Raw genomic sequence first — 23699 nt, forward strand, 5'->3', positions numbered from 1 at the left:
GACAGGGCAACCAGGCTAATCAGGGAGTCAGGAGGCCAGGGAGGTCCTGTCCTCCGTGTGAGCTGGAATTGCCTGGGTCGGACAGAGTGGGGCCGAGCTAAGCTGGGAGCAGAGCTGTACCAGATCCAGAGGGACCAGAAAAGCAGCCCAGAGAAAGCAGACTTGACCTGGGAGGAGAGCTGCAGCAACCAGAGTCAGAGGGGCCAGAAAAGCAGCCCAGGAAGCAGGTCAGTGCTGGGAGCAGAGTGACAGAAGCAGCCTGCAGAGCAGACCCGTCCTGGGAGCAGAGCTGCAGCAACCAGAGCCAGAGGGGCCAAAGAAGCAGCCCAGGGAGCTGGAGGCAGAGCAGCAGCAGCAGTCCTGAGACATAGTGGTGGAGCTGTGGCTGGAGTAGTCCAGAGCTGGATGCGGCGAGCAGTTGGGGAAAGCGAGGGGGACTCTGGGCAGCAGGCCCAGCGCAGGGAGACGCCTCAGCCAAGAGGCTCTGCAGGCCAGGCTTGGATCATAACCTCGACAGGGCGGGGGCGACACTGGGAAGAAGGGTCCTACCACTTAGAGCCTTGAGAGCATGTGGCCACCACCAGAGCAAGTGTCCAACCCACAGCATCCCTGCAGCACAGCCAGGGCCTGAGAAGGAGGCCTGGGACTTACAAGGAACAGACTGTGAACTGCCCTGACATTCCAGAGACACTGTTTGTGATGTTCCCACCCACAGAGCGGGTTGATATGTTTCCTTTAACCTTTCCCATTCTTCTTTATTCTTTTTAAAATTAATTGTTGATTAAATAACTTGCATTTGCTTTAACTTGTACGTAATGGTCAGTGGGTCAGAGAAGTGCCCAGTGCAGAGAGAGTACCCTAGAGTGGGGACACCCTAGGCCCTGTCCTAGGTGGGCCCAGCCTTGTTGGGGTTACAAGGACTCTGCCAGACAGGAGAGTGGAAGGGGAGTCCTCAAGGGCAGGGAGGCCACTGGGTAAAGGAAGTGGGAGCGAGGACTCAGATCCTTTCGCTAGCCCACTTCACCGGGGTAGTGCACAAGCCAGGAAAGTTCCCCACAATAGCAGGACTATTCCCCTGCTTACACCTAGTAATGATTTCACTGTCCAGCTGGTAAGGGGCAATCCAAGGTTCCTAGCAACCAAGTCCTTAGTGGGACCAAACATCCACAACCCTTCTTAGAATAGTTTAATTAGTCTGCTTTGTGATGTCTCTAGGAAAGATCTCCACTCCCACTGTTTGCAGCAGTTACAGCTGGTCATGACAATCAAGGATCTTTTCCATTGGGGATCCAACACGGGTACAGAAAAACCCTTCTGCTTCTTCCTTTTGACACCATCTCCTAGATCAGAGAATCATAGAAGCGTAGGAGTGGAAGGGACCTTGAGAGATCATCTAGCTCTGTCCCTGCACTCAAGGCAGGACTACATAATTACTACACCATTCCTGATAGGTGTCAAATGTTCAGTTTCTGCAGAGGCTTATGTGTCTCTTACCTTCATTAATTTTCCCCTTTGCATTACCACCCACCTGTGGCCAGGAAAGACCGAATGTATCAGATAACAAAAAGTGCCTTTTCCTCACCCACTTTACCCCTCAATCCTATTATGACCCTTAATGCTACCAGGAACCAAGTCCCGTAACTTCCCCTCCGCGCCCTCTCCCCCCAGCATTACTGGTGAGAAAAGGATTTAGTTACTGAAAACTATATCATGTTCATTCCACACACCTACACACACAAAATATCTGCTACACTGGAATTAAAGTTGATATGTACTAAAAAGACTTACAACACGTGTTAGAAGTTCAGAGTTTAGACTTAAGAATGACCTATAATGGAAATAAAATTGATTTGTACCTTTTCTGCTTCTTTATGATGTGTAAGGACAGCCTTATAGATTCCCCATATTCTTCCCCAGGAGATTTTAGTCTCCCCCCTGCTTTTTACTTTAGAAGTATCAGGATCATCAAATCTAGTCTTCCCTATTAGACTCCTTGGATGCCTCACACGTGGGTTGGTGTCTTTCTCAGCCCCTATGTGAAGGTGCCTTAACAAGGCACCTTTTCACCAGAGTTCTAAATAGGTGTTCAAACAAACAAGCAAACCACACACACAAAAACCCAGTTCAGAAGGCAGAGTTTTAATCCACCTCTCTCCACACAAACATACACACACAATTCCCTTCTCAGTGAATCAAGTTTCAGTAGCATGGTTCCCTCTGATTAAGATTTTCAAAGCAGACTAGGAGAGTTAGCTACACAACTCCCATGGAAGCGAATAAGTGTTCTGTGGCTAAATCCTTCAGTCCAGTGAAAATCTCAGCTATTTGTTCACCACGCATCCAGTGTAGTCAAGGCCTGAGTTTCTAATTTAATAGCATATATTACTTTAAAGACTCTACACATCTCAAAGAAATCAAAAGAGTGGAAAAAAGCCAATGTTTTTTCCTCTGCAAGTTTAACTTTATAAGAAATCCAAACATTTAACATTTTGGAAAGACACAGATGATTTGTCACCCAAACACCTTAACTCTGCTCCCACAGAGATGCTCTGAGAACAAGCAGAGTCAGATGATCCATGATCGCAAAACTAGATTTTTTTTTTTTTACTTTTATTTGTACAGTGCACCCTTCATACAGGTGCACACAGACCAAATTTTCTAATTTCTGATCAAACAATTTATTGAAGGCAATCATTTCCCAGTACACAGATTCCATGCATCACCAGATATACAAGTGTCATTAGCCAACTAGATAGCAGAGTTACCTGTACAAAACTCAAAAGCTGAAATCATGGTATTAAGGTTGCAAGACAGGACAAAATTGAATGTAGCGTTGTAGCATGTGCTTTATGTATGAAAGCAATGAGCCCAAAGGTCTGTCATTGACAGTCACACACAATCACCTGCAAAGCATACAAGTCCAGAGGCCTTTCCAAGTTTAAGCAGTGCACCATCATGTGATGCAGACTTCTTAAAGACCCTGTGAAAGAAAATGAATGGGAAGCTAGGGGACGGACGGGTTCTGGCATTCTTACAATGATCAGTCCAAATTTAAGAAGTTCAGAGCTGCAGGCTGTGTCCTGCTTTAGAAATGACAAATAAATGGATGTTTCAAAATTAGAGTTATCACTTTGAGTTTTACATATAACGCTGTAGGAAACCCACCCTCCTGCCACTGTCCCCATATTGGCTATTGACACCTGTACAACACAATGGGCATGGGACTCATCAGTCTGTAGGTCAGATAAAAGGCCTTTGCTATGACAGAAGATTTTCCCCACATATGCCCTGGCCATTTACAATAGGGTTTCTCATCCATGTAGATTCTCTTAATGTATGAGATTTGAGCTGCCACTGAAATGCCCCCATATTCAGTATACTGATAGCATTTCAACTCCATGTAGGTCCTCTAATGGCTAATAATGCAGATCTCTTTAGAGCTTCCTCTGCCTTTTGTTCAGAAGAGCCCACTCCTAGGTGAAATAGATGGCCACCTCCTCGAATGTCACTGGTACATGAAATAGGTGTTCTTCATGCAGCACCTGCTGCTCCCAAGACAAACCCACTGCTCAGTCCCAGGTTGAGAAGGGAAGGGCAAAGCTGAATCAAGCTATTACGAACAGTGTTCATAGTGCTGTGCTGGGGACATTATCTAGCTAAGCCTTTGTAACAGAATCGTTCCCATGGTATCTAAGCTTACCAACTGCCTCATAATTTCTCTGTTTACCAGAATAACACATGCATTTGTGTTTGCATTGCATACACCCAACAAAATGAATATTCTCCGGCCATCTTCCAAATCAGCTTGGCCACCAAATCAGCTTGGCCATCAGCTTGCCTTCATTCTCTGGATCTCTGTGTTGTTGGGTCTTCCCCATAAGGGGGAGCTCAGGGGGCTGCTTGCACCTCTTCTCACCCTCCTCCCTGATAAAGGAGGGTGGGAAGCACGGAATGGAGAATGCTTTGTGATACAGGACAGTAAGAAAAAGAATAACCCCCGCCCTTTCAGGTAAGGGGGCAGAAGAGGGTGAAGCAGTGACTTGTGGGAGGGCCAGATGGAGGTGGTTGACAACCTGAAGGGTTAAGGACAGTCATCTCCTCCTGTACAGGCCCTGATCCATGCACATTTTAGGTGTGGAGGAGAGACATATGGTGGGGTCTTTCCCTGCTGCACAGCTTGGGAGCTGCACAGCTGGGAGGGGCAACTATAATGCAGAGTTCCTAAGCTCAGAAGGACTGGAGCTCAGATGATGGGCTGCTTAGCTGACTGAATGGCATTTCCTCTACCTGATACAAATGGCCTAACTGCTTCGGAAGTCTCTCTTGCACTCTCCCCCATATTCCTTCAGACAGAGCTTCCACCACTTCTGAGATGGCTCCCACTCCCCAAGTTTTGTAGCCACACAAGAGGGGTAAGCGGGCAACCATGCTGCACAGAAGCTTTTGCTAAGTTCCCCTAAGATTCGGCTTAAAAATGTATAATAATGTCCTCTTATGTTTGGAGGCCAGGTGCGGCGGAAGGGTTAGCTTTCTCGGCATCACAACATGCCTGATGCATTTTTAGGAGGATTTTAATTAAGAGATTGATTGTGAGTCAATAGTTTCATGATCAATTAACATTGTAGCACTGCTTCCGCTTTGTTGCGTCATTCAGTCCAGCAAAGAGCCACTCCTGACAGCATGGGCATAGAGTACCACATGGCTCACGGGTCCCTGTCTCAGTGTCTCTCTCCCGCATGGGTGCTCCGGTGCTGAGTGAGCCCTGCACTCTGGCTGAAAGTTTTCCCGCACTCGGTGCACTCATAGGGCTTATCTCCAGTGTGGATCCTCCAGTGCTGCACCAGGGCAGAGCTCTGGCTGAAGCTCCTCCCACATTCCGTGCACTGATATGGTCGCTCCCCTGTGTGGACTCTCTGATGCTGGGTGAGTGCCGAGCTGTCACTGAAGCTCTTCCCACAGGTGTGGCACTGGTAGGGTTTGTCTCCTGTGTGGATCCTTTGGTGGGTGGTGAGCTGCGAGCTCTGAATGAAGCTCTTCCCACACTCGCTGCACTTGTAGGGCTTGTCCCCCGTGTGGATTCTCCTATGCTGCGTGAGGTGTGAGCTCTCACTGAAGCTCTTCCCGCACTCACTGCAGTGGTAGGGCCGCTCCCCAGTGTGAATCCTTTGGTGTGTGATCAGCGTGGAGCTCTGGCTGAAGCGTTCACCGCACTCCCCACACTCAAAGGGCTTGTCACCGGTGTGGGTTCTCCGGTGTTGAATCAGCACCGAGTTCTGCCGGAAGCTCTTCCCACACTCAGTGCATTGGTAGGGCTTCTCTCCCGTGTGAATTCTCCGGTGCTGAATGAGACCTGAGCTGTCCACAAAGCTTTTCCCGCACTCGTTACATTTGTAGGGCCGCTCCCCTGTGTGGATCCGCTGGTGGGTGGTGAGCTGGGAGCTAAAGCTGAAGTTCTTACCACATTCGATACAACTGTAGGGTTTCTCTCCAGTGTGGATCCGCTGATGCTGCATGAGTGACGAACTCCGGCTGAAGCTTTTCCCACATTCATTACACCGGTAGGGTTTGTCCCCAGTGTGGATCTCCTGGTGTCTCAGGAGGTTCCCCTTCCTACTAAAGCTCTTCCTGCACTCCACACATTCATATGAGTTTTCCCCAGCATGAACTCGCTGATGTTTCAGGAGCTGTGACTCCTGATCAAAGCTTTTCTCACACTCAGAACATTTGTGGGGTTTCTCTCCCAGGTGAAGTCTCTGATGCGCTTCCAGATCTGAGCTCAGGCTGAAGCTCTTACGGCATTCAAGACATTTATAGGGTCTCTGCTCTGTGTGGATTTTCTGATGCCTGATAAGGTTGGAGCTCACACTGAAGCTTTTTCCACATTCATCACATTTGTAGCGTTTCTCTCCCGTGTGGATCCTGTTGTGGTTGTAGAGAGTGGAGCTCCGATTGAAGCTTTTCCCACATTCAGCACATTTATAGGGCCCTGCTCCAGCATGCAGTCCTGGATGTTTCACGCATGTTGAGCTGTCAGTAAAGCCTCCTCCGGATTCAGTACATGTACATGGCTTCTCTCCCTTGTGGATCTTTTGATGCTGAGTGAGGTGTGAGCTTTGATTGAAGCTCTTCCCACACTGCACACATTTGTAGGGCCTCTCCCCCGTATGGATCCTCTGATGAGTAACCAGCGTCGAGCTTACACTGAAGCTTTTCCCACATTCACTGCACTGATAGGGTTTCTCTCCAGTGTGGATTCTCTGGTGTTTGATCAGTGCCGAATGAACACTGAAGCTTTTCCTGCATTCTGTACATTGATAGTGATTTTCTCTGCCGCGCGGCCTCTGATAGTTAATGGGGCCAGCATGCGTGTCTAGTTTCTTTCCTGCGTCTAGCTTCAGCTGAGGATTCTCCTCTTCGCTTTCTCTCACAATCGCATCATCTAGGGAAGTAAAGAGAGAATCCAGACAGCACTCATTGCTTGTGCTCAGGAGAAAGGCAATCTCAGGGAAGCGTAAAGGGTGTGTTACAAGTAAGACACTAAGCTTAAGGGGATGAGCTTAAGGGTGTTTCTGCACACTACAAGTGCTACACTGGCAAGCTGCGGAGCTGCAGTTATTCCACTGTAGTGCAGACATTCACTACAGTGATGGAAGGGGTTTCGCCATCACTGTAGTAAATCCATCCTCTCTAGAGGAGGTACCTAGGTCGAAGGAAGAGTCCTTCCATCCACCTAACCGTGTCTAAAGTGGGAGTTAGGTTGAGCTAACTACATTGCACAGGACATGACAATTTTCACAGCCCTGAGTGCTGTAGCTAGGTTGATCTAAGTGTGAGGTGTAGATCAGGTCTAAGACTATAAGCTTTGCATCAAGCCCCAGCACAATCTTTCCCTAGACAGGGACAGGGAGTGAGGAGAGGGACATGGAAGAAAGAGTTGGGAAGAGGAACAGAGTGAAAGAGAGTGAGGTGAGGAAATGTATGAGGATGAAAGGAAAAGTAGATTGGTATGAGGAGAGACTGGGGAGGCGAATGGACTGTGGGACCTTTCGTTCTCTCCCTCCAGACTACTAAGGACCGTTTTTAGCATGACTATTGTTCTGCAAAAGGCACCTCAGGCTGCTGATGTGGAGGAGAAGCAGAGTCCATCATAAGCAGGGAAACTCAGAGGAGCAGTTTGCCATCAGCATCTCCTGCTACATGGGGATCTAGTCTCCCCAGCTTATTGGGTCAAAAGCCCACCCTATTTGTTTTTAGCCCAAGACAACAGTGGACTTTGCCTCTCCCCCACATCAGGGGATTGAGGAACTTTTTGAAGAATACAAAAAACTCTTAACTTGGTGCTAGGGGTGCTCCAGTGCATTTCCTATCAATGCTATCACTGAGAAGAAAAAGAAAAATTCAGGAAAAAGCACCAATTAGAACAACATTACTATCCACACCAACATCATGTCACATCTTGCCACCCACACCTCACCTAACTTTCCACTGTTTGTAATTTCCAAAAGCTGGAATATTGTCTGCTTCATGGTGCATGAAATACCAAGTGTGTAAAATTTGGCAGTGTGCAGTAAGAGGGCCTGGTGGGGGGAAAAAACAAAACCTAAGACTGCTTTTTTAAAAAATTACAAAGTTAGGGATTTTTAAAGTGGGTTAAACTTTTCAAATTAGGCATTTTTAGAGAATGGAAAGTATATTGAAAATTCAAGCTTATTCTGATTCAAACAGTATAATTTGGGTCATTACAAGGGTGAGATTTTGTTTTATAAGGGAGTTGAACTCCACTTTAAGCTGAAAACCATATATTAGCCAGGGATCTGCTACAAAGCCTCCATAATAAAGAGAAAGTATGTGGTGTGAATAACCAGAAAATATTGGCCAAATCTTTCAAAAGAAGAATCAAAAAGATATGTGCTTTATAAAAATCTCCACTTACGTCTCAATATGGACTTTGGAGCCTAAGTGATTTGGGAACACAAGTCTCATTGGGCACCTTTTCCTTGTAAGTCACTTAGGAGCCTCAGATTTTTGAAACTTGTCTATTTCTTGTCCTCAACATTCATAGTATTAATACAAAAAGAAAAGGAGGACTTGTGGCACCTTAGAGACTAACCAATTTATTTGAGCATGAGCTTTCGTGAGCTACAGCTCACTTCATCAGATGTTTACCGTGGAAACTGCAGCAGACTGATAAAGTCTGCTGCAGTTTCCACGGTAAACATCTGATGAAGTGAGCTGTAGCTCACGAAAGCTCATGCTCAAATAAATTGGTTAGTCTCTAAGGTGCCACAAGTCCTCCTTTTCTTTTTGCGAATACAGACTAACACGGCTGTTCCTCTGAAACCTGTCAGTATTAATACAGTTATACAAATACTCTGGATTTTATATAGGGCAGACTCAAGTTTCTAGAACAGGTGGAAGAATCCCAAGAAAGTTGAGTGCTTGGCATACCAATGTATAGGTGATTCTTGCTAAGAGCCTAACAATGCACTTCTACTATAGCAGAGCCAATGAGATCACAGAACGAGACTGATATGAGACTCATGAGTAAGGCTACGATTTAGTCACGGAGGTCAGGGCAGTCACAGATTCTGTGACCTTACCGGACCGCTGTGACTTCTTCAGCTTCAGCCGACAGCAGCTGAAGCTGTGGCTGGAGCTATGCTCTCCACATAGCCCCACTGTGGGGGCTGCTACCAGGGCCGTGTGCCCCTGTCCTGCAGTGCGGGCTGCTGCTGGGGCTGTGCACCTCTGCCCCGCAGCTTGTACAGTTATTTTTAATAAAAAAGTCACAGGCTCTGTGAATTTGTTTGTTGCCTGTGACCTGTCCATGCCTTTTACTAAAAATAACCATGACAAAATCTTAGCCTTACTCATGAGCTGTGTTGGAATTCCAGCTCTAAAACGGGCTAATTAACTATGTAAATTGATTTTAAAACAGCTCTCACCTGTATAGGGGTCTCTAATGCTCTCCATTTTCTCAGGGCTCCGGAGATCAAAGACATATGGTTTTTATCCTTGTTCCATCTAAGAGGTCACTTCACCCCTAGCAGCCAAAAATCCTGGTCATGGGAAAGAAAACAGGGGTAATGAACCTCAACAACAATCAGATGTGATTAATGAGGGAAAGTATACCCAAAAGCCCCACACAGAGGAAAACCGGTGCCTAACCTTAAGCCTTGTCACTGCGAGTCTGTCTTTCCTTACCTGTCCCCTTTCTGGGAAATGATACGATTCACAGGTCTGACAAGTGAGAACATTTTGGCCCCAATTCTGCATAGGAATCAGTACAGGGAGAGCATTGTGTCTGGATGGAGTCCTATTGACTTAGTCATGACTCTGCACAGGCATCAGGGTTCATCCTTGCCGATTCTTTGGCAGGACTGGGACCCAGAAATGTGATCCTACCCACACTGAGATCAGTGACAGAGCTCCCACTGACTGGTGTTGCAGGACTGTGAGCTCTTCAAGGCAGGGACCTGGCTTTTACACATTCCTGTGAAGTGCTCAGCACATATCTGGGCATTTATTATTATAAAACAATAGGGAAGTATTTGAGGAGGAATTGGAAGAGGCCAGTGACAAAGCCAGATGAAAATCCAACAAGGTATTTAGATGCCTAGAGGAATTTTCAAAAGTGCCTACCCTCATTAGGTTCCTAACTCTCATTGAAATCGAGCTGGCTGTCAGACAAGCTACCACCTGTCCCACCCCTGCCTCTCAGCGCTCCTTTGATGCTCTTAACTGAGTGTCCTGGAGGTTTAAAGCATCCTTCAAAGCTCTCCTCAAAACTCTCCTTTGCTGTGATCCTACCAAAAAAAAAAAAAATTACCATGCTTATATCACTGCCTGTCAAGCTGCTCAGGGCAAGGGCCATCTTTTTGTTTTGTGTTTATTCAGTGCCAGGATAAAACAAATAAATAAAATAATAACAACAATAACCACCTGCTTAGGCACTTTTGAAAGTCCAACTAGGCACTTATACGCATCTTTAGGTGCCTAAATACCTTTGGAAAAAGTGCTCAGGTAGCATTCACGTTTTTAGGATGAGTAAATCTCATCTTCTTGAATGTGGTTTTTATTCATAGCCTGAAAGAGGAACCCACCTTTCCGCCTTTTTCAAATCCCAAGCAGTTTCTCAACTTTGAATTAACTAGTCCAAATGAAGGAAATATTCTCTCTACACCTGCTAGCTAAACTGAAACCAAAAGGAAATGAAGGAAAAGCTTTTTCCTTCAAACAAAACAAAAACCTCTGAAGTACTTACATTTGGAAAAATTTGAATACCAACTTTCATTGCATTGTAAAGATGGAAAATGATATAGGTTCTTACTTAATGCAGTACAGGACTTTGACCTCAAAAGTTAAAGATGTTTACCCTGACGATGTACATCATTAGAAAAGCAGTACCCTTTAATTCATTCAAATCTGCGGAGAGTTCCCTGATGCAGCACATTTATTTATTTAAATAGTTTCAAGCAAGTTTAGGCCTTAACATAACTTGTCATAATTATCAAAATAATTTTAAAACAGGTTTATTTTTAAAAACAAAAATATATTTAAATGAAAAAATCCAATTTTTTAAATGTAAAACAAATCAACTTTTATCCACTCTGCCTTCCAATACTGGAATAAGCCATACCTACATAAGCACTTTTATATAAGTATATCTGTGTCTACATTAGGGGGGTTCGCAAAAAGAAAAGGAGTACTTGTGGCACCTTAGAGACTAACAAATTTATTTGAGCATAACCTTTCGTGAGCTACAGCTCACTTCATCGGATGCATTCAGAGCTATTACCAGCAGGAGAGCGGGGGGAGGGAGCATGGGGGGAACCTTTTATAGTGATAATCAAGGTGCACCATTTCCAGCAGTTGAGAAGTTTTTTGTTGAAGAATTGCAACTTTTAGGTCTGTAATCGAGTGACCAAAGAGACTGAAGTGTTCTCCAACTGGTTTTTGAATTTTATAATTCTTGATGTCTGATTTGTGTCCATTTATTCTTGTACGTAGAGACTGTCCAGTCTGACCAATGTACATGGCAGAGGGGCATTGCTGGCACATGATGGCATATATCACATTGGTAGATGTGCAAGTGAACGAGCCTCTGATAGTGTGGCTGCTGTGACTAGGCCCTATGATGGTGTCCTCTGAATAGATATGTGGACACAGTTGGCAACGGGCTTTGTTGCAAGGATAGGTTCCTGGGTTAGTGGTTTTGTTGTGTGGTTGCTGGTGAGTATTTGCTTCAGGTTGGGGGGCTGTCTGTAAGCAAGGACTGGCCTGTCTCCCAAGATCTGTGAGAGTGAAGGGTCATCCTTCAGGATAGGCTGTAGATCTTTGATGATGCGTAGGAGGGGTTTTAGTTGGGGGCTGAAGGTGATGGCTAGTGGCGTTCTGTTATTTTCTTTGTTGGGCCTCTCCTGTAGTAGGTGACTTCTGGGAACTCTTCTGGCTCTGTCAATCTGTTTCTTCACTTCCGCAGGTGGGTATTGTAGTTGTAAGAATGTTTGATAGAGATCTTGTAGGTGTTTGTCTCTGTCTGAGGGGTTGGAGCAAATGCGTTGTAGAGCTTGGTTGTAGACAATGGATCATGTGGTGTGGTCTGGATGAAAGCTAGAGGCATGTAGGTAGGAATAGCGGTCAGTAGGTTTCCGGTATAGGGTGGTACTTCAAAAACAGACTCCAATAAGAGACTGCTGAATTGGAATTAATTTGCAAACTGGATACAATTAATTTAGGCTTGAATTGAGACTGGGAGTGGATGGGTCATTACACAAAGTAAAACTATTTCCCCATGTTTATTCCCCTCCCCCCCCACCGTTCCTCAGATGTTCTTGTCAACTGCTGGAAATGGCCCACCTTGATTATCACTGCAAAAGATTTCCCTGCCCCCCCGCTGGTAATAGCTCACCTTAAGTGATCACTCTCTTGTTACAGTGTGTATGGTAACACCCATTGTTTCACGTTCTCTATGTATATAAACCTCCCCACTGTATTTGCCACTGAATGCATCCGATGAAGTGAGCTGTACCTCACGAAAGCTTATGCTCAAATAAACTGGTTAGTCTCTAAGGTGCCACAAGTACTCCTTTTCTTTTTGCGAATACAGACTAACATGGCTGCTACTCTGAAACCTGTCATTAGCGGGGTTGTGCCACTTTAAAACTACAGTATAGGGATGTAGTTAAAGCGACACACCTTTTGTGTTTAGACAAGCCTTAAGTTATGTAACGTCTCATTTTCTGCTTTTTATTTTGATCTGGTTACTGCTTATAGTTTCTGGTTAGTTCCACCATTTATGCAGCATTTCAGAATAGTTTTTTTTTAATGGGGGGGTTGTTTTGCAGTTTATTTCTGTTGTTAACAAAAAATCAAGTTTGCTCGTTGCAAAAAATGTACTTATATCCCCACAACTCTTTTCCTTTGACCCCAGCCCGCTCCCATCATCTCCCGCCTCCAAATTTCATCTTAAATCCCCTCCCTCTACCACTCCCTTAGCATTCACCGATCTTCCCCAAACTCCTTTCCACGTTTTTCTGAAATCCTGGTAGGCGGCGTACTCGGTTTTGTTAAAGATCATCCGGCTGTGCCTGAGGATCCCTGTACAGCTCCCCACACGCTGCCCCTGAGCTGGGGGGGAAACCGCAGACACCGCCCCCCGGCCCATGCCGTCCCTCAGCTGTCCAGCTGGGCGGTGCGGGAGAAATCCTGCCGAGGCACATCCCTTCAGGATGAGGGGCCCTGGTTCGTTCTCCTTCCCTGAGTCAGTCCCAAGTCCAGGCTCCAGCTCTAGCTCCCTCTTCGTTGCTGTCGCTTCCTACAGGCAGTGATTTCCCCTCCTGGGCCCCGCCCTGCTGTGTCCCCTCCCCCCGCATTACCGAGCCCCCCCCCCCGCCCGGCTCACCCGTGTGGCTGCGGGAAGCCGCAGGAGCGGGTCGCTCAGTGCGAACGCCCGGGGGTGCGGGGCTGTAGCTGTGCGGCGCCAGGTGCCATGTGCACGCCGGGCTGCGGGGAACAGGACGTTCCAGGTCGCTGAAGTCCCCACTGGGCAGGACTTTCTAGTCCTCCTCTCCAGAACCGGCTCTTTGGTTTTAACCCTCACTTCCCCAGACTGGAGAGAGACGTCCCCTTTCCCGCGGTTCTGCTCCTTTGTACCCTTTCCTGCTAGAGGCCACTCACAGCCCCCTGGCCTGCACCATCCCCTGCCACTCAGAACAAAGTTCCCACGGGGCTCCTGGGCCATTTTCTCTCCCCTCTTGGTTTTGGACAACTGTAGCCGGGAAAACAGTTCAAGCACAGGGTCCCAATTTGGGGTTCTGCCGTGTCCCCTTTAGGGTGGTTTGAGCTGCTGTAAATCACTCAAGCTGGCCCTTGGTAAGCTCCCAGAATAAGGGTGTGCTGAGGAACATGCTGATGGGCAGGGTGCTGTTCGAGCACTTGTGCCGCAGCACTGCTCAAAGCCACAGTAATAGTTGGACCTGAAGGATGGTCCAGTGCTTAGGACCTTGAGCAAAGAAGCTTCAGCTGGTCCTGAATAACTCCATGTGTAGCCAAGACCTAATAGCAGTTCCCCTGCTATATTCTCCCATCCAAGTCTCTCCACCTACCAGAGGGTGATGGAGGCTTCTCCACTGCTCCCTTGAATCCTGTACTGCCATTCCCAAGAGAGCAAAAACAATAACCCCTCACCCCACCCCAAAATAACACCAAACGACAGGAGATTAGCAGGAAAACCATGAGAGTGAAATAAATGCCTTGGGGCAACTCTACACTACAAAATCAGTTGACCTAAATTACATAGCTGTACAGCCACACCCACTGCAGTAATTAAAATCACTTTTGCATCTCCACACTATGCTCCTTGTGTCAGCAGTGGGTGTCCTCCCCAGGAGCGCTTACACCAATTTAACTGTCAATGTGGGGCACTCTGGGATGGTTTCTAAAAGGCAGCAATAGTGTACACACTGCAGACTTGTCCCATCAATGTAAGTGACCTACAACTGACATCAAAATGCCACGCCCATGAAAGGCCTAGGGCTTATGTCCATGTAATTAGTGCTATAAAGACACCGCACAATATTTACATTGGCAATTGGCTGTCATTCTTGTCAGTGTCAAGGCTCCATGGTAGAGCTGTGAAATGCTCCGTGGTAGAGCTCTCTGCAGGGGTGGGGGGCTCCAGCTAGAGCCTGGCTGCCAGGCTCCCCGCTGGGCTACTGCCCAGCTTCCCCACTCATACCGGACTGCACCTGCCAGGCTCCCCACTCAGTGCCAGGCTGCACCCACCCGACTCCCCACTCCCAACCAGGCTATTGCCTGGGCTCCTGGCTCCCTGCTCAGCTGCCCCTGGGCTCCCCATACCCCACTGGTAGCCCTGATGCACAGAGGCTCCCTGCTAGGAGTCTGGGTGCTGCCCCCCCAGATCCCAGATCCCCGCTTCTTGCTGGAAGCCTGGGGACTGCCCCCCGGCTCTCTGCTCCCCACCCAGTGGCTGCCATGCTCTCAGCAGGGAGTGGGGAGCCTCAGTCAGCATGTAGGCTCCTGGCAGGGAGTGGGGGGCCGAAAGCCTCAGGGCAGCACCTGGGCTCCCTGCAGGGAGCTGCAAGTGGAGCTGAGAGCCTAGGCAGACAAGCTGGCATGTAGCCCAGGGCTGCTCCTACTGGTAGTCACAGAGCATTTGACCCCCTAATTCCTGAGCTACCAGTAAAAGACAGCCTCAAAATGGAGCCCTAAGCTCTCCTCCCTCATCCCTTCACCGCTGGCACCATCAGGAAAGTGGGGACAGAGGACCAGATATCAGTGCTAGATAGACAGAAAGGGGGAAGGGAACCAGGTCAGGGAGGAGGGGCAGAGAGAGAACTGGTTACAGGGGGCAGAAGGGAAGTGGAGCATGGGAAATAGGGAGTAGGTGCTCGACAGGAGGTAGAGACCCTGGCAAAGAGGGCAGGCAAGGCCTGGGGGGTTATGGGAGGGGGATGGCACAGAGAAGCAGGGAGTGACTGGGAGGAACAAGGCAGGAGACAAGGGGTCGCAGTGGGAGCTGAAAGGGTGGAAGAGCCTGAAGGGAGGACCAGGCAGAACAGCTGCAAGGGGAGCACATATGGGAGAGTGTGACACTAGGCCAGAAAAGACTCATGCGCTGGGGCCGGGGGACAGGGCAGTGAGAAAGGTCCCATCCCTCCCAGCCCCCTCCCAACTCAGAGGAGAAAGGAGGGGAATCTCAGCTGTGGCAGCTGGTTAAAGAGCCTGCAGGGCTGCTGCCACTGCCTCTGCTCCTGTGGGGGGGCCCTTCACCCTCAGCAGGGCCCTTCAACCTGTTGTTTCCCCACAGGCTGTGCTCAGACCTGACCCCCACTGCTGCTCCCTGCCAGAAACAGCTGCTAGCAGCCTCCCACCAGCATTCACAGGCTGCCAGGTGTTCCTTCTCTGGCCTGCAGCACTTGTGTGTCTCCACCAGGGATATCCCAGCTGGCCTTTTACCTGCTCTAGGCCAGTCCCCAAGAAAGGCCCCTCCCAGCCAGGACAGCCCTTTTTAGAAGGGTTTCCACCTGCCTGCTCTCATTGGCCAGGTGTGTCTAGGTGGGAGGGGAGTTACCCTCCCCTTGCTGGAATATGATCCCCCAGGGTTCCTCCTGGGGGCAGGGGAAGCCCAGGAATGAATGAGCTGCTCAGCAGATTCATCACACTGCTGCCCGCAGTGTTGTGCGGGAGCCTTCTCCTTTGCAGCTCCTGGCACCTTAGCAGCCTCCTTCAATAGGCCTCAGCCTCAAAATGTAAGAACAGCCTCTAGCAAAATAGTCAGGCAATATTTAAAAAAATAAAGCCCGTGAGTTGAATTCTGCACTCAGAGGTAAAGAGTCAGAGGCTCCCTATGTGTAGGATTCTGCCTGGCAATTTTGCCGGAAACCAACACAAAACAGGAGCCACCTCCTCTATCTTTCCTCCTAGCCCTTAGTGCAGCATCCCCTCCTCGGAAACACCCGTTTTCTGACACTTTCCTGCAGCTTCCTCCCAGTCCTGCACCTCTTCTAGCACACCTCAGTCTCCAGCAGTCACCTGTCTCTGCCCCCTACATTGTAGACTACTACCCCTCTCCTTCCCCCAAAAGACTTCTGGTCTCCTACCTCCATTGTTCCAACGTCAAGCATTCAAAACTCATGAGTCAGGCCCCCCAAATCAGGAGACTGACTTAAAAATCTTAGGTTTCAGAGTAGCAGCCGTGTTAGTCTGTATTCGCAAAAAGAAAAGGAGTACTCGTGGCACCTTAGAGACTAACCAATTTTGTGAGCTACAGCTTATGCTCAAATAAATTTGTTAGTCTCTAAGGTGCCACAAATACTCCTTTTCTTTTTACAAATCTTAAGAATTTAAAAAATCATATTTGGGAGTGGGTTGAAAAAAAATTCTTCTGGTTTTTGAGTCTTCAGGGCACAATCAAGAAGGCCAGAAGTGTACTTTTCCTTTTTAAATAAAAGATTCTCACGTAATCACTTGACTTCAGGAGCTGGGGATTTAAGGACAACACCAAATATTGCGAGACTCTAGATAAAACCACAAGAGATAGGACCACTGCACCTCTATCCCACAAAGCAAGCTGCTTGAAGTGCTATTGTCCCTTCTCTCGGTCTGGCCCTCTGCAGTATGTTACTGCATATGATGAAAAGCAGGTCACTATGAGGCCAGCTGTAGCTCAGCAGTTTGGGGTGGAAGACCAAGGCAGGAGCAAGTAGGGTAGGAGAGAGGTGAGAAATAAAGGAGGGATAGTTAGATTATGGGTTGTTGTTGTTTAATACAAACCAACACCTGTGAATTTAATTTCTAAATATGCAATTAAAAATCTAATCACTCATTGGAATTCAATGGGCTAAATGGAATACATTGAAATAAGATACCTGAGATAATATTATTAATGTCATAGAATATCACGGTTGGAAGGGACCTCAGGAGGTCATCTAGTCCAACCCCCTTGCTCAAAGCAGGACCAATCCCCAATTTTTGCCCCAGATCCCTAAGTGGCCCGCCTAAAGGATTGAGCTCACAACCCTGGGTTTAGCAGGCCAATGCTCAAACCACTGAGCTATCTTCCCCCCTATATCATTGTATCAGGCTCTGGGAAAGAAGCTGCTATGGAGAGGATCTGGAGCTATTTAATTGTCCATGCTATAAAAAGGTTAAACTCACCAAACCAACACTTTTCTCTGCTGAGGGAAGGTGTAATCTGAACAGATGGGAAATATACATGGGAGAAATCAGATATCGAGGTACTCCAGGGCCAAAGTGACTGTTCAGTCACAAGCTGAATCTGGATAAAATGAAAAGCGTTCTCAACACTACAGGGAGGATCCTCTCTATCTAGGTTCATACCATGTTCATTACTATGCTGTATGAGTATTTTTTAAGTCTTCCTTTTCCCCCTTTCCCAGCCTTTCCTGGACTTGCCAGTCCAACACTCACTCCATGTCCACTCTGCTCTCCTGTACACAGTCCATCCATTGTTTTCTTGGCCATCCCCTTGCCCACTGCCCACAAACTCTAGTCTCAAGTGCACCCCAAGAGGATCTCCGTCATCCATCCTTCATACACTTGAGCTCTTTAAGTGGCTGTATCATTTATCTTTTTACAGATATGTTGTATGAATTTGCATTTCCATCCCATAGACCAACTCTAATTCTCCTGCTATTTTCCAGATCCCCACCTTATCTGACCGCCAAGTTGCTTCCCTTCTCCACATCCGTGCCTTTTTCTGTGGTTTTGCTCACAAGGGGAGGTGTGATGGGTAAGCTGGGCCTGATTCCATCTGCTGCCTTAAAAGAACAGAGTGGGAGGCAATGAGTCTGAGATCCTTTGTGATTCAGGACAGCAAGAAAAGAATGACATGATCCATCAGATCTGCTCTTAAGGAGCAGGAGATGGAGCTGAAGCAGTGTCTTAGGGTGGAAGAACAGTGGGACACAGTTGCCATCCCTTAGTGCTTAAGACTCACCTTCTACTCCTGTGCAAGTCCTAGACCATGCAGAGATGGCTTAGGAGAGGAGATCCTCATAGCATGTGCTGCCCAGTTGGGAGCTGCATGGCATAGGACAGCACTTGCCATGACAAAAATGTTGCAGTTTTGCTCCTGCATGGCTTAGCAGTTCCAGATGGCATTTGTTTCTCCTGCAGCCATCTCACTACTCCCCTTTGCCCCTTCTGACTCCGACTTCCATTCCCCCTGCCCACCCCCACACACACATTCTGTGATCCTACAGGAACAGGTAAGTGGCTGCCATCCAGAATGTCTAGTTGCACCAGAGCTCCTGAGAAGTTCCTAACCATTTGATTTAGAATTTAATTATTTTAAAAAATTATTTCTCCAGCTTCTAAGTCAAATCTATTTCCTCTCTCCTCCCCATTTGCTGGATCTTTCCATGTCTGGTGCATTCTTAGCTTTCAATAACACTTGGTTATTGACCAATTTCATCATCAGTTAAGACAATTGCACCACTCCCAGTTCACCAACAAATTAAAATACAACCCTGTGACATAAATTAGAACCATTGACAAAAAGTATTGGTCTAGTGTGCTGCCTAGGTCAAAAAGCCCTCCTTCCATGCAGATACTCCCACAGCACGTTGAGTCAGGGGGAGCTATCACTGAACCTTTTCTCATGTTCATGTGTGGCTCCTGTGTGGAGTCTCTGATGCTGAGTAAAGTCCACATCTGTCACTGATGCTTCTCCCACATTCAATACATACATAGGTTTGCTCTGTGTTTAGGCTCTCCTCAGATGAAGAGCCTCCTCTTCACTTTCTCTCACAATCCTGCCATCTACCAGAAGACACAGAGAATCCAGACAATGATTCAGTCCTGTGCTTGGGAGAAAGGTGATCTCAGAGAAGAAAAGTCTGCATCACAAATAACCCACTCTTCATAAGATGTTAGACCTTGGGTCCAGCTCTAGCAAAATCCATGGAGCGAGATGAGCAAAGAGAATGCTCCTAAGGAGGGGGCCCCTCTCCAGTAGGGCACCTGTCCTGGCACAGAGAAAATGGTGAGGCACAGTGTTCCCCATAGGCATGGCTCAGCTTGACACATGGCTCAGAGAGGGCAGAGCCAGCTGCAGATAGGGCTACGGGGCTGCAGCCAGAGAAGGAAGTGCTGGGACATGCCAAGCCAAGGCCCCTGATGCTAGGGCAGGGCAGGGCCCAGCCCAGAGACTGCAGGGAGAAGTTTTGTCCAGCCCAGCACTCCCACTCCCCATGGAAAGCCCTGGAACCCAGGCTTTAGACTCCCTCCTTGCTGTTGCCCCGCAAGGAGCTCAACAAAGTGCCAGGACCTCCCCTCACAGCCTGCAGTGCTGAGACTGCAGTAGGAGCTCCCCTGTTGGGTGGGGAAGCGAGTGCCCCAGCCATTGACTTCTGTGCAGGCAGTGGGCCCCTGGCCGTGGGGCCTCCCTGCTTTGCTGTCTTGGGCATGGTCAGGACAGGGGTTGCTGGGTCTCGGCTCAGAGCTAGCCAAGAGAGGGGTCAGAGGGCTGGGCTCCTTGAGCCTCCCCCTCATTGTACCCTTGGAGGTGAGGCATGGAAGAAAGAGTGAAAAAGTGAGGGGCGGGGGGGGGGGAGTATGTGGATGAAGGGGAAAAAAAAGAGGGGAGGGAGGAGATACCAGTGAAAAAATGGTGAGGAGCATGAACTTAAGGGGAATCTGCTGCCCGCCCCCCGACTTTTGAAGGCTTTTGTGTTGTAACATAGTGGTAAATCAGGAGGGTAGTTTTGTGGTGGCATCTCCCGCTATGCAGGGGAATACAATTTTCCTACCTACAAAATCCCAAAGCAGTTCATATTAAAGTGAAGGCTCACTGGCAAGTCAGATACATGACTGCTCCTTTCTGACTCTGCCAGAGCACCACAGAGACAGTGAGATGGGACTGAAGTACAAGAGCTCATATCAGCTATGTTAAAATTCCACCTTTGTACTGAATTCAATGATAGCCAGGTGCTCAGAGACCACAGTGACAGACGTGGTATAAGAACTGAAATATAATTCAATAGCACAGTTTCAGGCAGTATCTCTGAATCAGCTGCTTTTGAAAATGCCACTTGTAATTTACTTCATAAATAGAGCTGGCCAAAACTCAGGATTTCCAGTTCTTGGGAAATTTTGATATTTCAAAATGTGGTTTTATTCCAAATTGGACCAAAACTGAATTTTTTGAAATTTCCGGCAACCTGGCTGTGACGGGTTGTCACACGCGGTGTGCAATCTGGGAGCCATGGGAACCGCTGTGCCCCTCTAACCACCCCATGGGGCTGGCCCTGTTCACACTGCTTCCTTAGTTGGAGACACAGCCAGCCTCACCAGGATGTTATTACCCAACTCGACAGCAGGTGGTGCCACCCTAACTGAGCTGCCTGAGTGATGTACCGAAGCAACCCAAATACAAACAGCAGACACCAGCCAATTTCCCAGCTCCCCAGGTTCACACCCTGTGCTGGTTGCAAAATTATACTGTGTTGCATTGCACAGGGATCTGCACAATGTAAGCTCATAATTAGTTCACTCTCCCCTCAATGTGGGAAAAATATGCAACAAGCCTGTGTTAACCAAACTGAGATTTTTCCCCAGACACTTCACTCAAAGGCACACTGGTTTAGATAAAGCAAAAAACAAGTTTATGAACTACAAAAGCTAGATTTTAAGTGATTATAAGTGTCAGCAAACAGATCAAAGCAGATTACCTAGCAAATAAACAACACACAAACTAAGTCTAACATACTAGACAGATTGGATATGAATTAGCAATTTCTCACCCTGGTTGATGATACAAGCAGTCCACCATGTTTCCATACACAGGCTAGAAATCCTTTTAGCCTGGACCCAGAACTTCCCCCAGTTCAATATTTGTTCCTTAGGTGTTTCCAGGAGTCTCCTGGGGTGGAAAGTGAGGCCCCTAAATGATGTCACACCCCACCTTATATAGCGTTTGCATATGGCAGGAACCCTTGGTTCCAAAAACAGTTCCCAGCCCAGTTTGTGGAAAAATACAGGTATCCAAAATGGAGTTCAGTATCATGTGGTCTGGTCACATGCCCTTGCTGAGTCATAGCAGCGATTACTTACAGGCTGGCTGAAATGTTTACAGGATGGTTACGCTCTGCCACAGTCCATTGTCTTTGCTGATGGGTCATCAGCACTGTTTAGCTCCTTCATTGTTCTACCTGAAATGCTAGCTGACTGTGGGTGTTTTTCAGAGTAAGCACATTTGAAATACAGATACACTATCAATGTTCATAACTCCAGATACAAAAATGATACATTCATACAAATAGGATAATCATATTCAGCAAATCATAACTTTTTCAATTACACTTTACAAGACATATATTGTACTATATGCAGCATAATTATGTCATAATCATATCATAACCATACCACTATGAAGAATATTGGATGCAGTGTCATATTGGCAATTAAAAAAAAGTTTCAGAAACACTGACACATGTTGTTTCCAAAACAAAATAGGCTCTCTGAACCCCAGTAGCCACGGACTGAAACTGACATTCTTGTCAGTTTCATGGCTGCTATAAGGCTAGGGCTGGAGCTTTCAGGGCTTACAATCTCCCTGCCACAGACCCAGGAGCCTGGTAGTCCTGCCAGAGCTCTCAGGTGTTCCAGCCTCCCTAGCATGGACCAAGGAGCCTGGAAACCATGAGGGCTTTCAGGTTAGTCATAGAACCAGGAGCCTGGAAGTCTTAGGATGGGCTTCTTGTGTCCATGGCTCTATGGCAGACCCACCATGCAGACTGCCTTGGGGTCAGGGAATGCAGGGCTTCCAGACTCCCAGGCTAGTTGGCTCCCAGGGCTGCCTCTGAACCATGGATCCTAGACACCCAGAGCCACAGATTCTGGAAGGTTTCCAGCAAAACCCTGCCTTCTTTTAGCTGAAAATTCATTGAATGGTCACTGTTTGCACAAAACAATTCAGACTTGATCAATCAGCATTTTCCAGCACAGCGTCAGACAGCGATAGGTGATACCTAACAGAATGCAATTAAAGATTGCTTGCATCAGTCACAAAGGTTGATGATAGCTCCATTCCCTCTCCTCTCTCATGTGCATGCACTGCTTCTCCTCAAAGAGACAGTAGCTTCAAAAACTGCAGTCTCTTCTGTTATTATCCAAGACCTGCACTATTAATAGCTAATGCCCACATAGTTCCTATGATGGCTCTGGGTCTGATGTTCTTTGGCAGCCAGATAATATTTAAATCATTCTACCACAGATGCAATCCACTCTCAGGGACCTTTTGGATGTAGGTTTCTTTGAATACCAACCTTGTGGGTCAGGTCACAATACTTCACACTCAGATTTGGCCTGGTCACCCCTCTGTTGACAGAGGGGCGGCTAGGCAAAACTTGAGTGGTGCTGTGACCAACCACCACCACCGCTGTGGGGTGACTGCAGCGTGGGCTTGCTCTCCAGTCGCTCCCGGTCCCCTTGAGGCCTTGGTGTTGGGAGAGGGAGGATAGCCCCAAGGATAGCCACTGATTGGGACTGCAGGAATGCCCCTTGACAGCCCCTCCTACTGCTCCTCACCCTGCAGAGATACTGCTGTGATGGTGGACTTAGACAGCTGTGATTATGCAGAGCCGAGGGGAAAGAGTGGTGAGGAAAAGGAAAGCGGAAAAGGAAGGGGAGGGTTGGGCGGAGAGAGGAATAGTAGCGAAGGCAAAGGGTGCGAAACAGAGGAGGGGGGGAAAGGCAGACATGCCAGAGGGGTTAGACAATCAGAGCCCGGGGGACATTTCCCTGGGGGCACTGGGCGAGGCACAGGCGGGTTCAGAGAGGAGGCAGATCTGGTTACCCACCAGCCTAATCAGCTGCACCAAACCAGGGCCCCACTCCCCAGTGCCCAGCCCGCCAGCCACCCAGAAAGTTTTGAGTAGGGCCTGAGCTCTAGGGGTTGGCACGAATTGTTGCTGTTAATACCGCCCTCCCTCCCTCTCCCCCCACCCCACACTCTGCCCCATCCCAGGCCCCTTGGCTGGCTCCCCGCGGTCCTTTCTCACTCATTCAGTGCCCCTATGGACTTCATTCTGCTCCCTGCACACGCCTTGCATCTCTCTCCTGCTCCCCCAGTGAATCTAGCACCAGCAGCTGCCAGCCTCTGAGTCTGACTCCTGCAGAGCCTGGTACAGGGACTGTGGGGAGGCATCTTGGGTTGCCCCTGTCCTTGGGCTTCTGGGGGTTGGTACAGCTCCTGACACAGCTTAGATTAGCCCTGCTTGAATGTTTTTGAGACTTTGGAATGTTTTCTGAAAATGCTAGTTATACTGATAGCATGGGAAGGACATTGGTGCAGATGTTAATTTAAATAATGTGTAATGTAAAAAGCCAGTAAAGAGGTGGCAGAAATACAAATACAGGTAATGTGTAGGTTTAATGTTCATTAGTATTGTAATAGGTTATAAGAGGAGTAGCCTTGCTAAATTGTGAGAGATTTCCAATTAACACACACTAGAAGGTTACCATTACATAAGAATGGCAATACTGGGTCAGACCAAAGGTCCATCTAGCCCAGTATCCTGTCTTCTGACAGTGGCCAATGCCAGGTGCCCCAGAGGGAATGAACAGAACAGGTAATCATCAAGTGGTCCATCCTCTGTTGCCCATTGCCAGCTTCTGGCAAACAGAGGCAAAGGACACCATCCCTGCTCATC

The 23699-nt window shown here is 47.8% G+C and overlaps 1 protein-coding gene across 1 annotated transcript in view; it reads right to left on the reverse strand.

Moving 5' to 3' along the window:
* LOC140901774 (uncharacterized) overlaps nt 1-13016 on the reverse strand; it is a 33903-nt gene extending 20887 nt beyond the window's left edge. Inside the window, exons 1-3 of the mRNA XM_073321258.2 lie at nt 12905-13016; nt 8946-9059; nt 4737-6439 (exon numbers count right to left, since the gene is read on the reverse strand). Coding sequence (XP_073177359.1) covers nt 4737-6439; nt 8946-8973 — 1731 coding nt within the window. The 5' untranslated portion in view covers nt 8974-9059; nt 12905-13016. The remainder of the gene's footprint in view (nt 1-4736; nt 6440-8945; nt 9060-12904) is intronic.
* Nucleotides 13017-23699: the final 10683 nt, after the last annotated feature.

This window comes from Lepidochelys kempii, chromosome 1 (assembly GCF_965140285.1).
Source record: "Lepidochelys kempii isolate rLepKem1 chromosome 1, rLepKem1.hap1, whole genome shotgun sequence".
In the NCBI taxonomy this organism is placed as follows: domain Eukaryota; kingdom Metazoa; phylum Chordata; order Testudines; family Cheloniidae; genus Lepidochelys; species Lepidochelys kempii.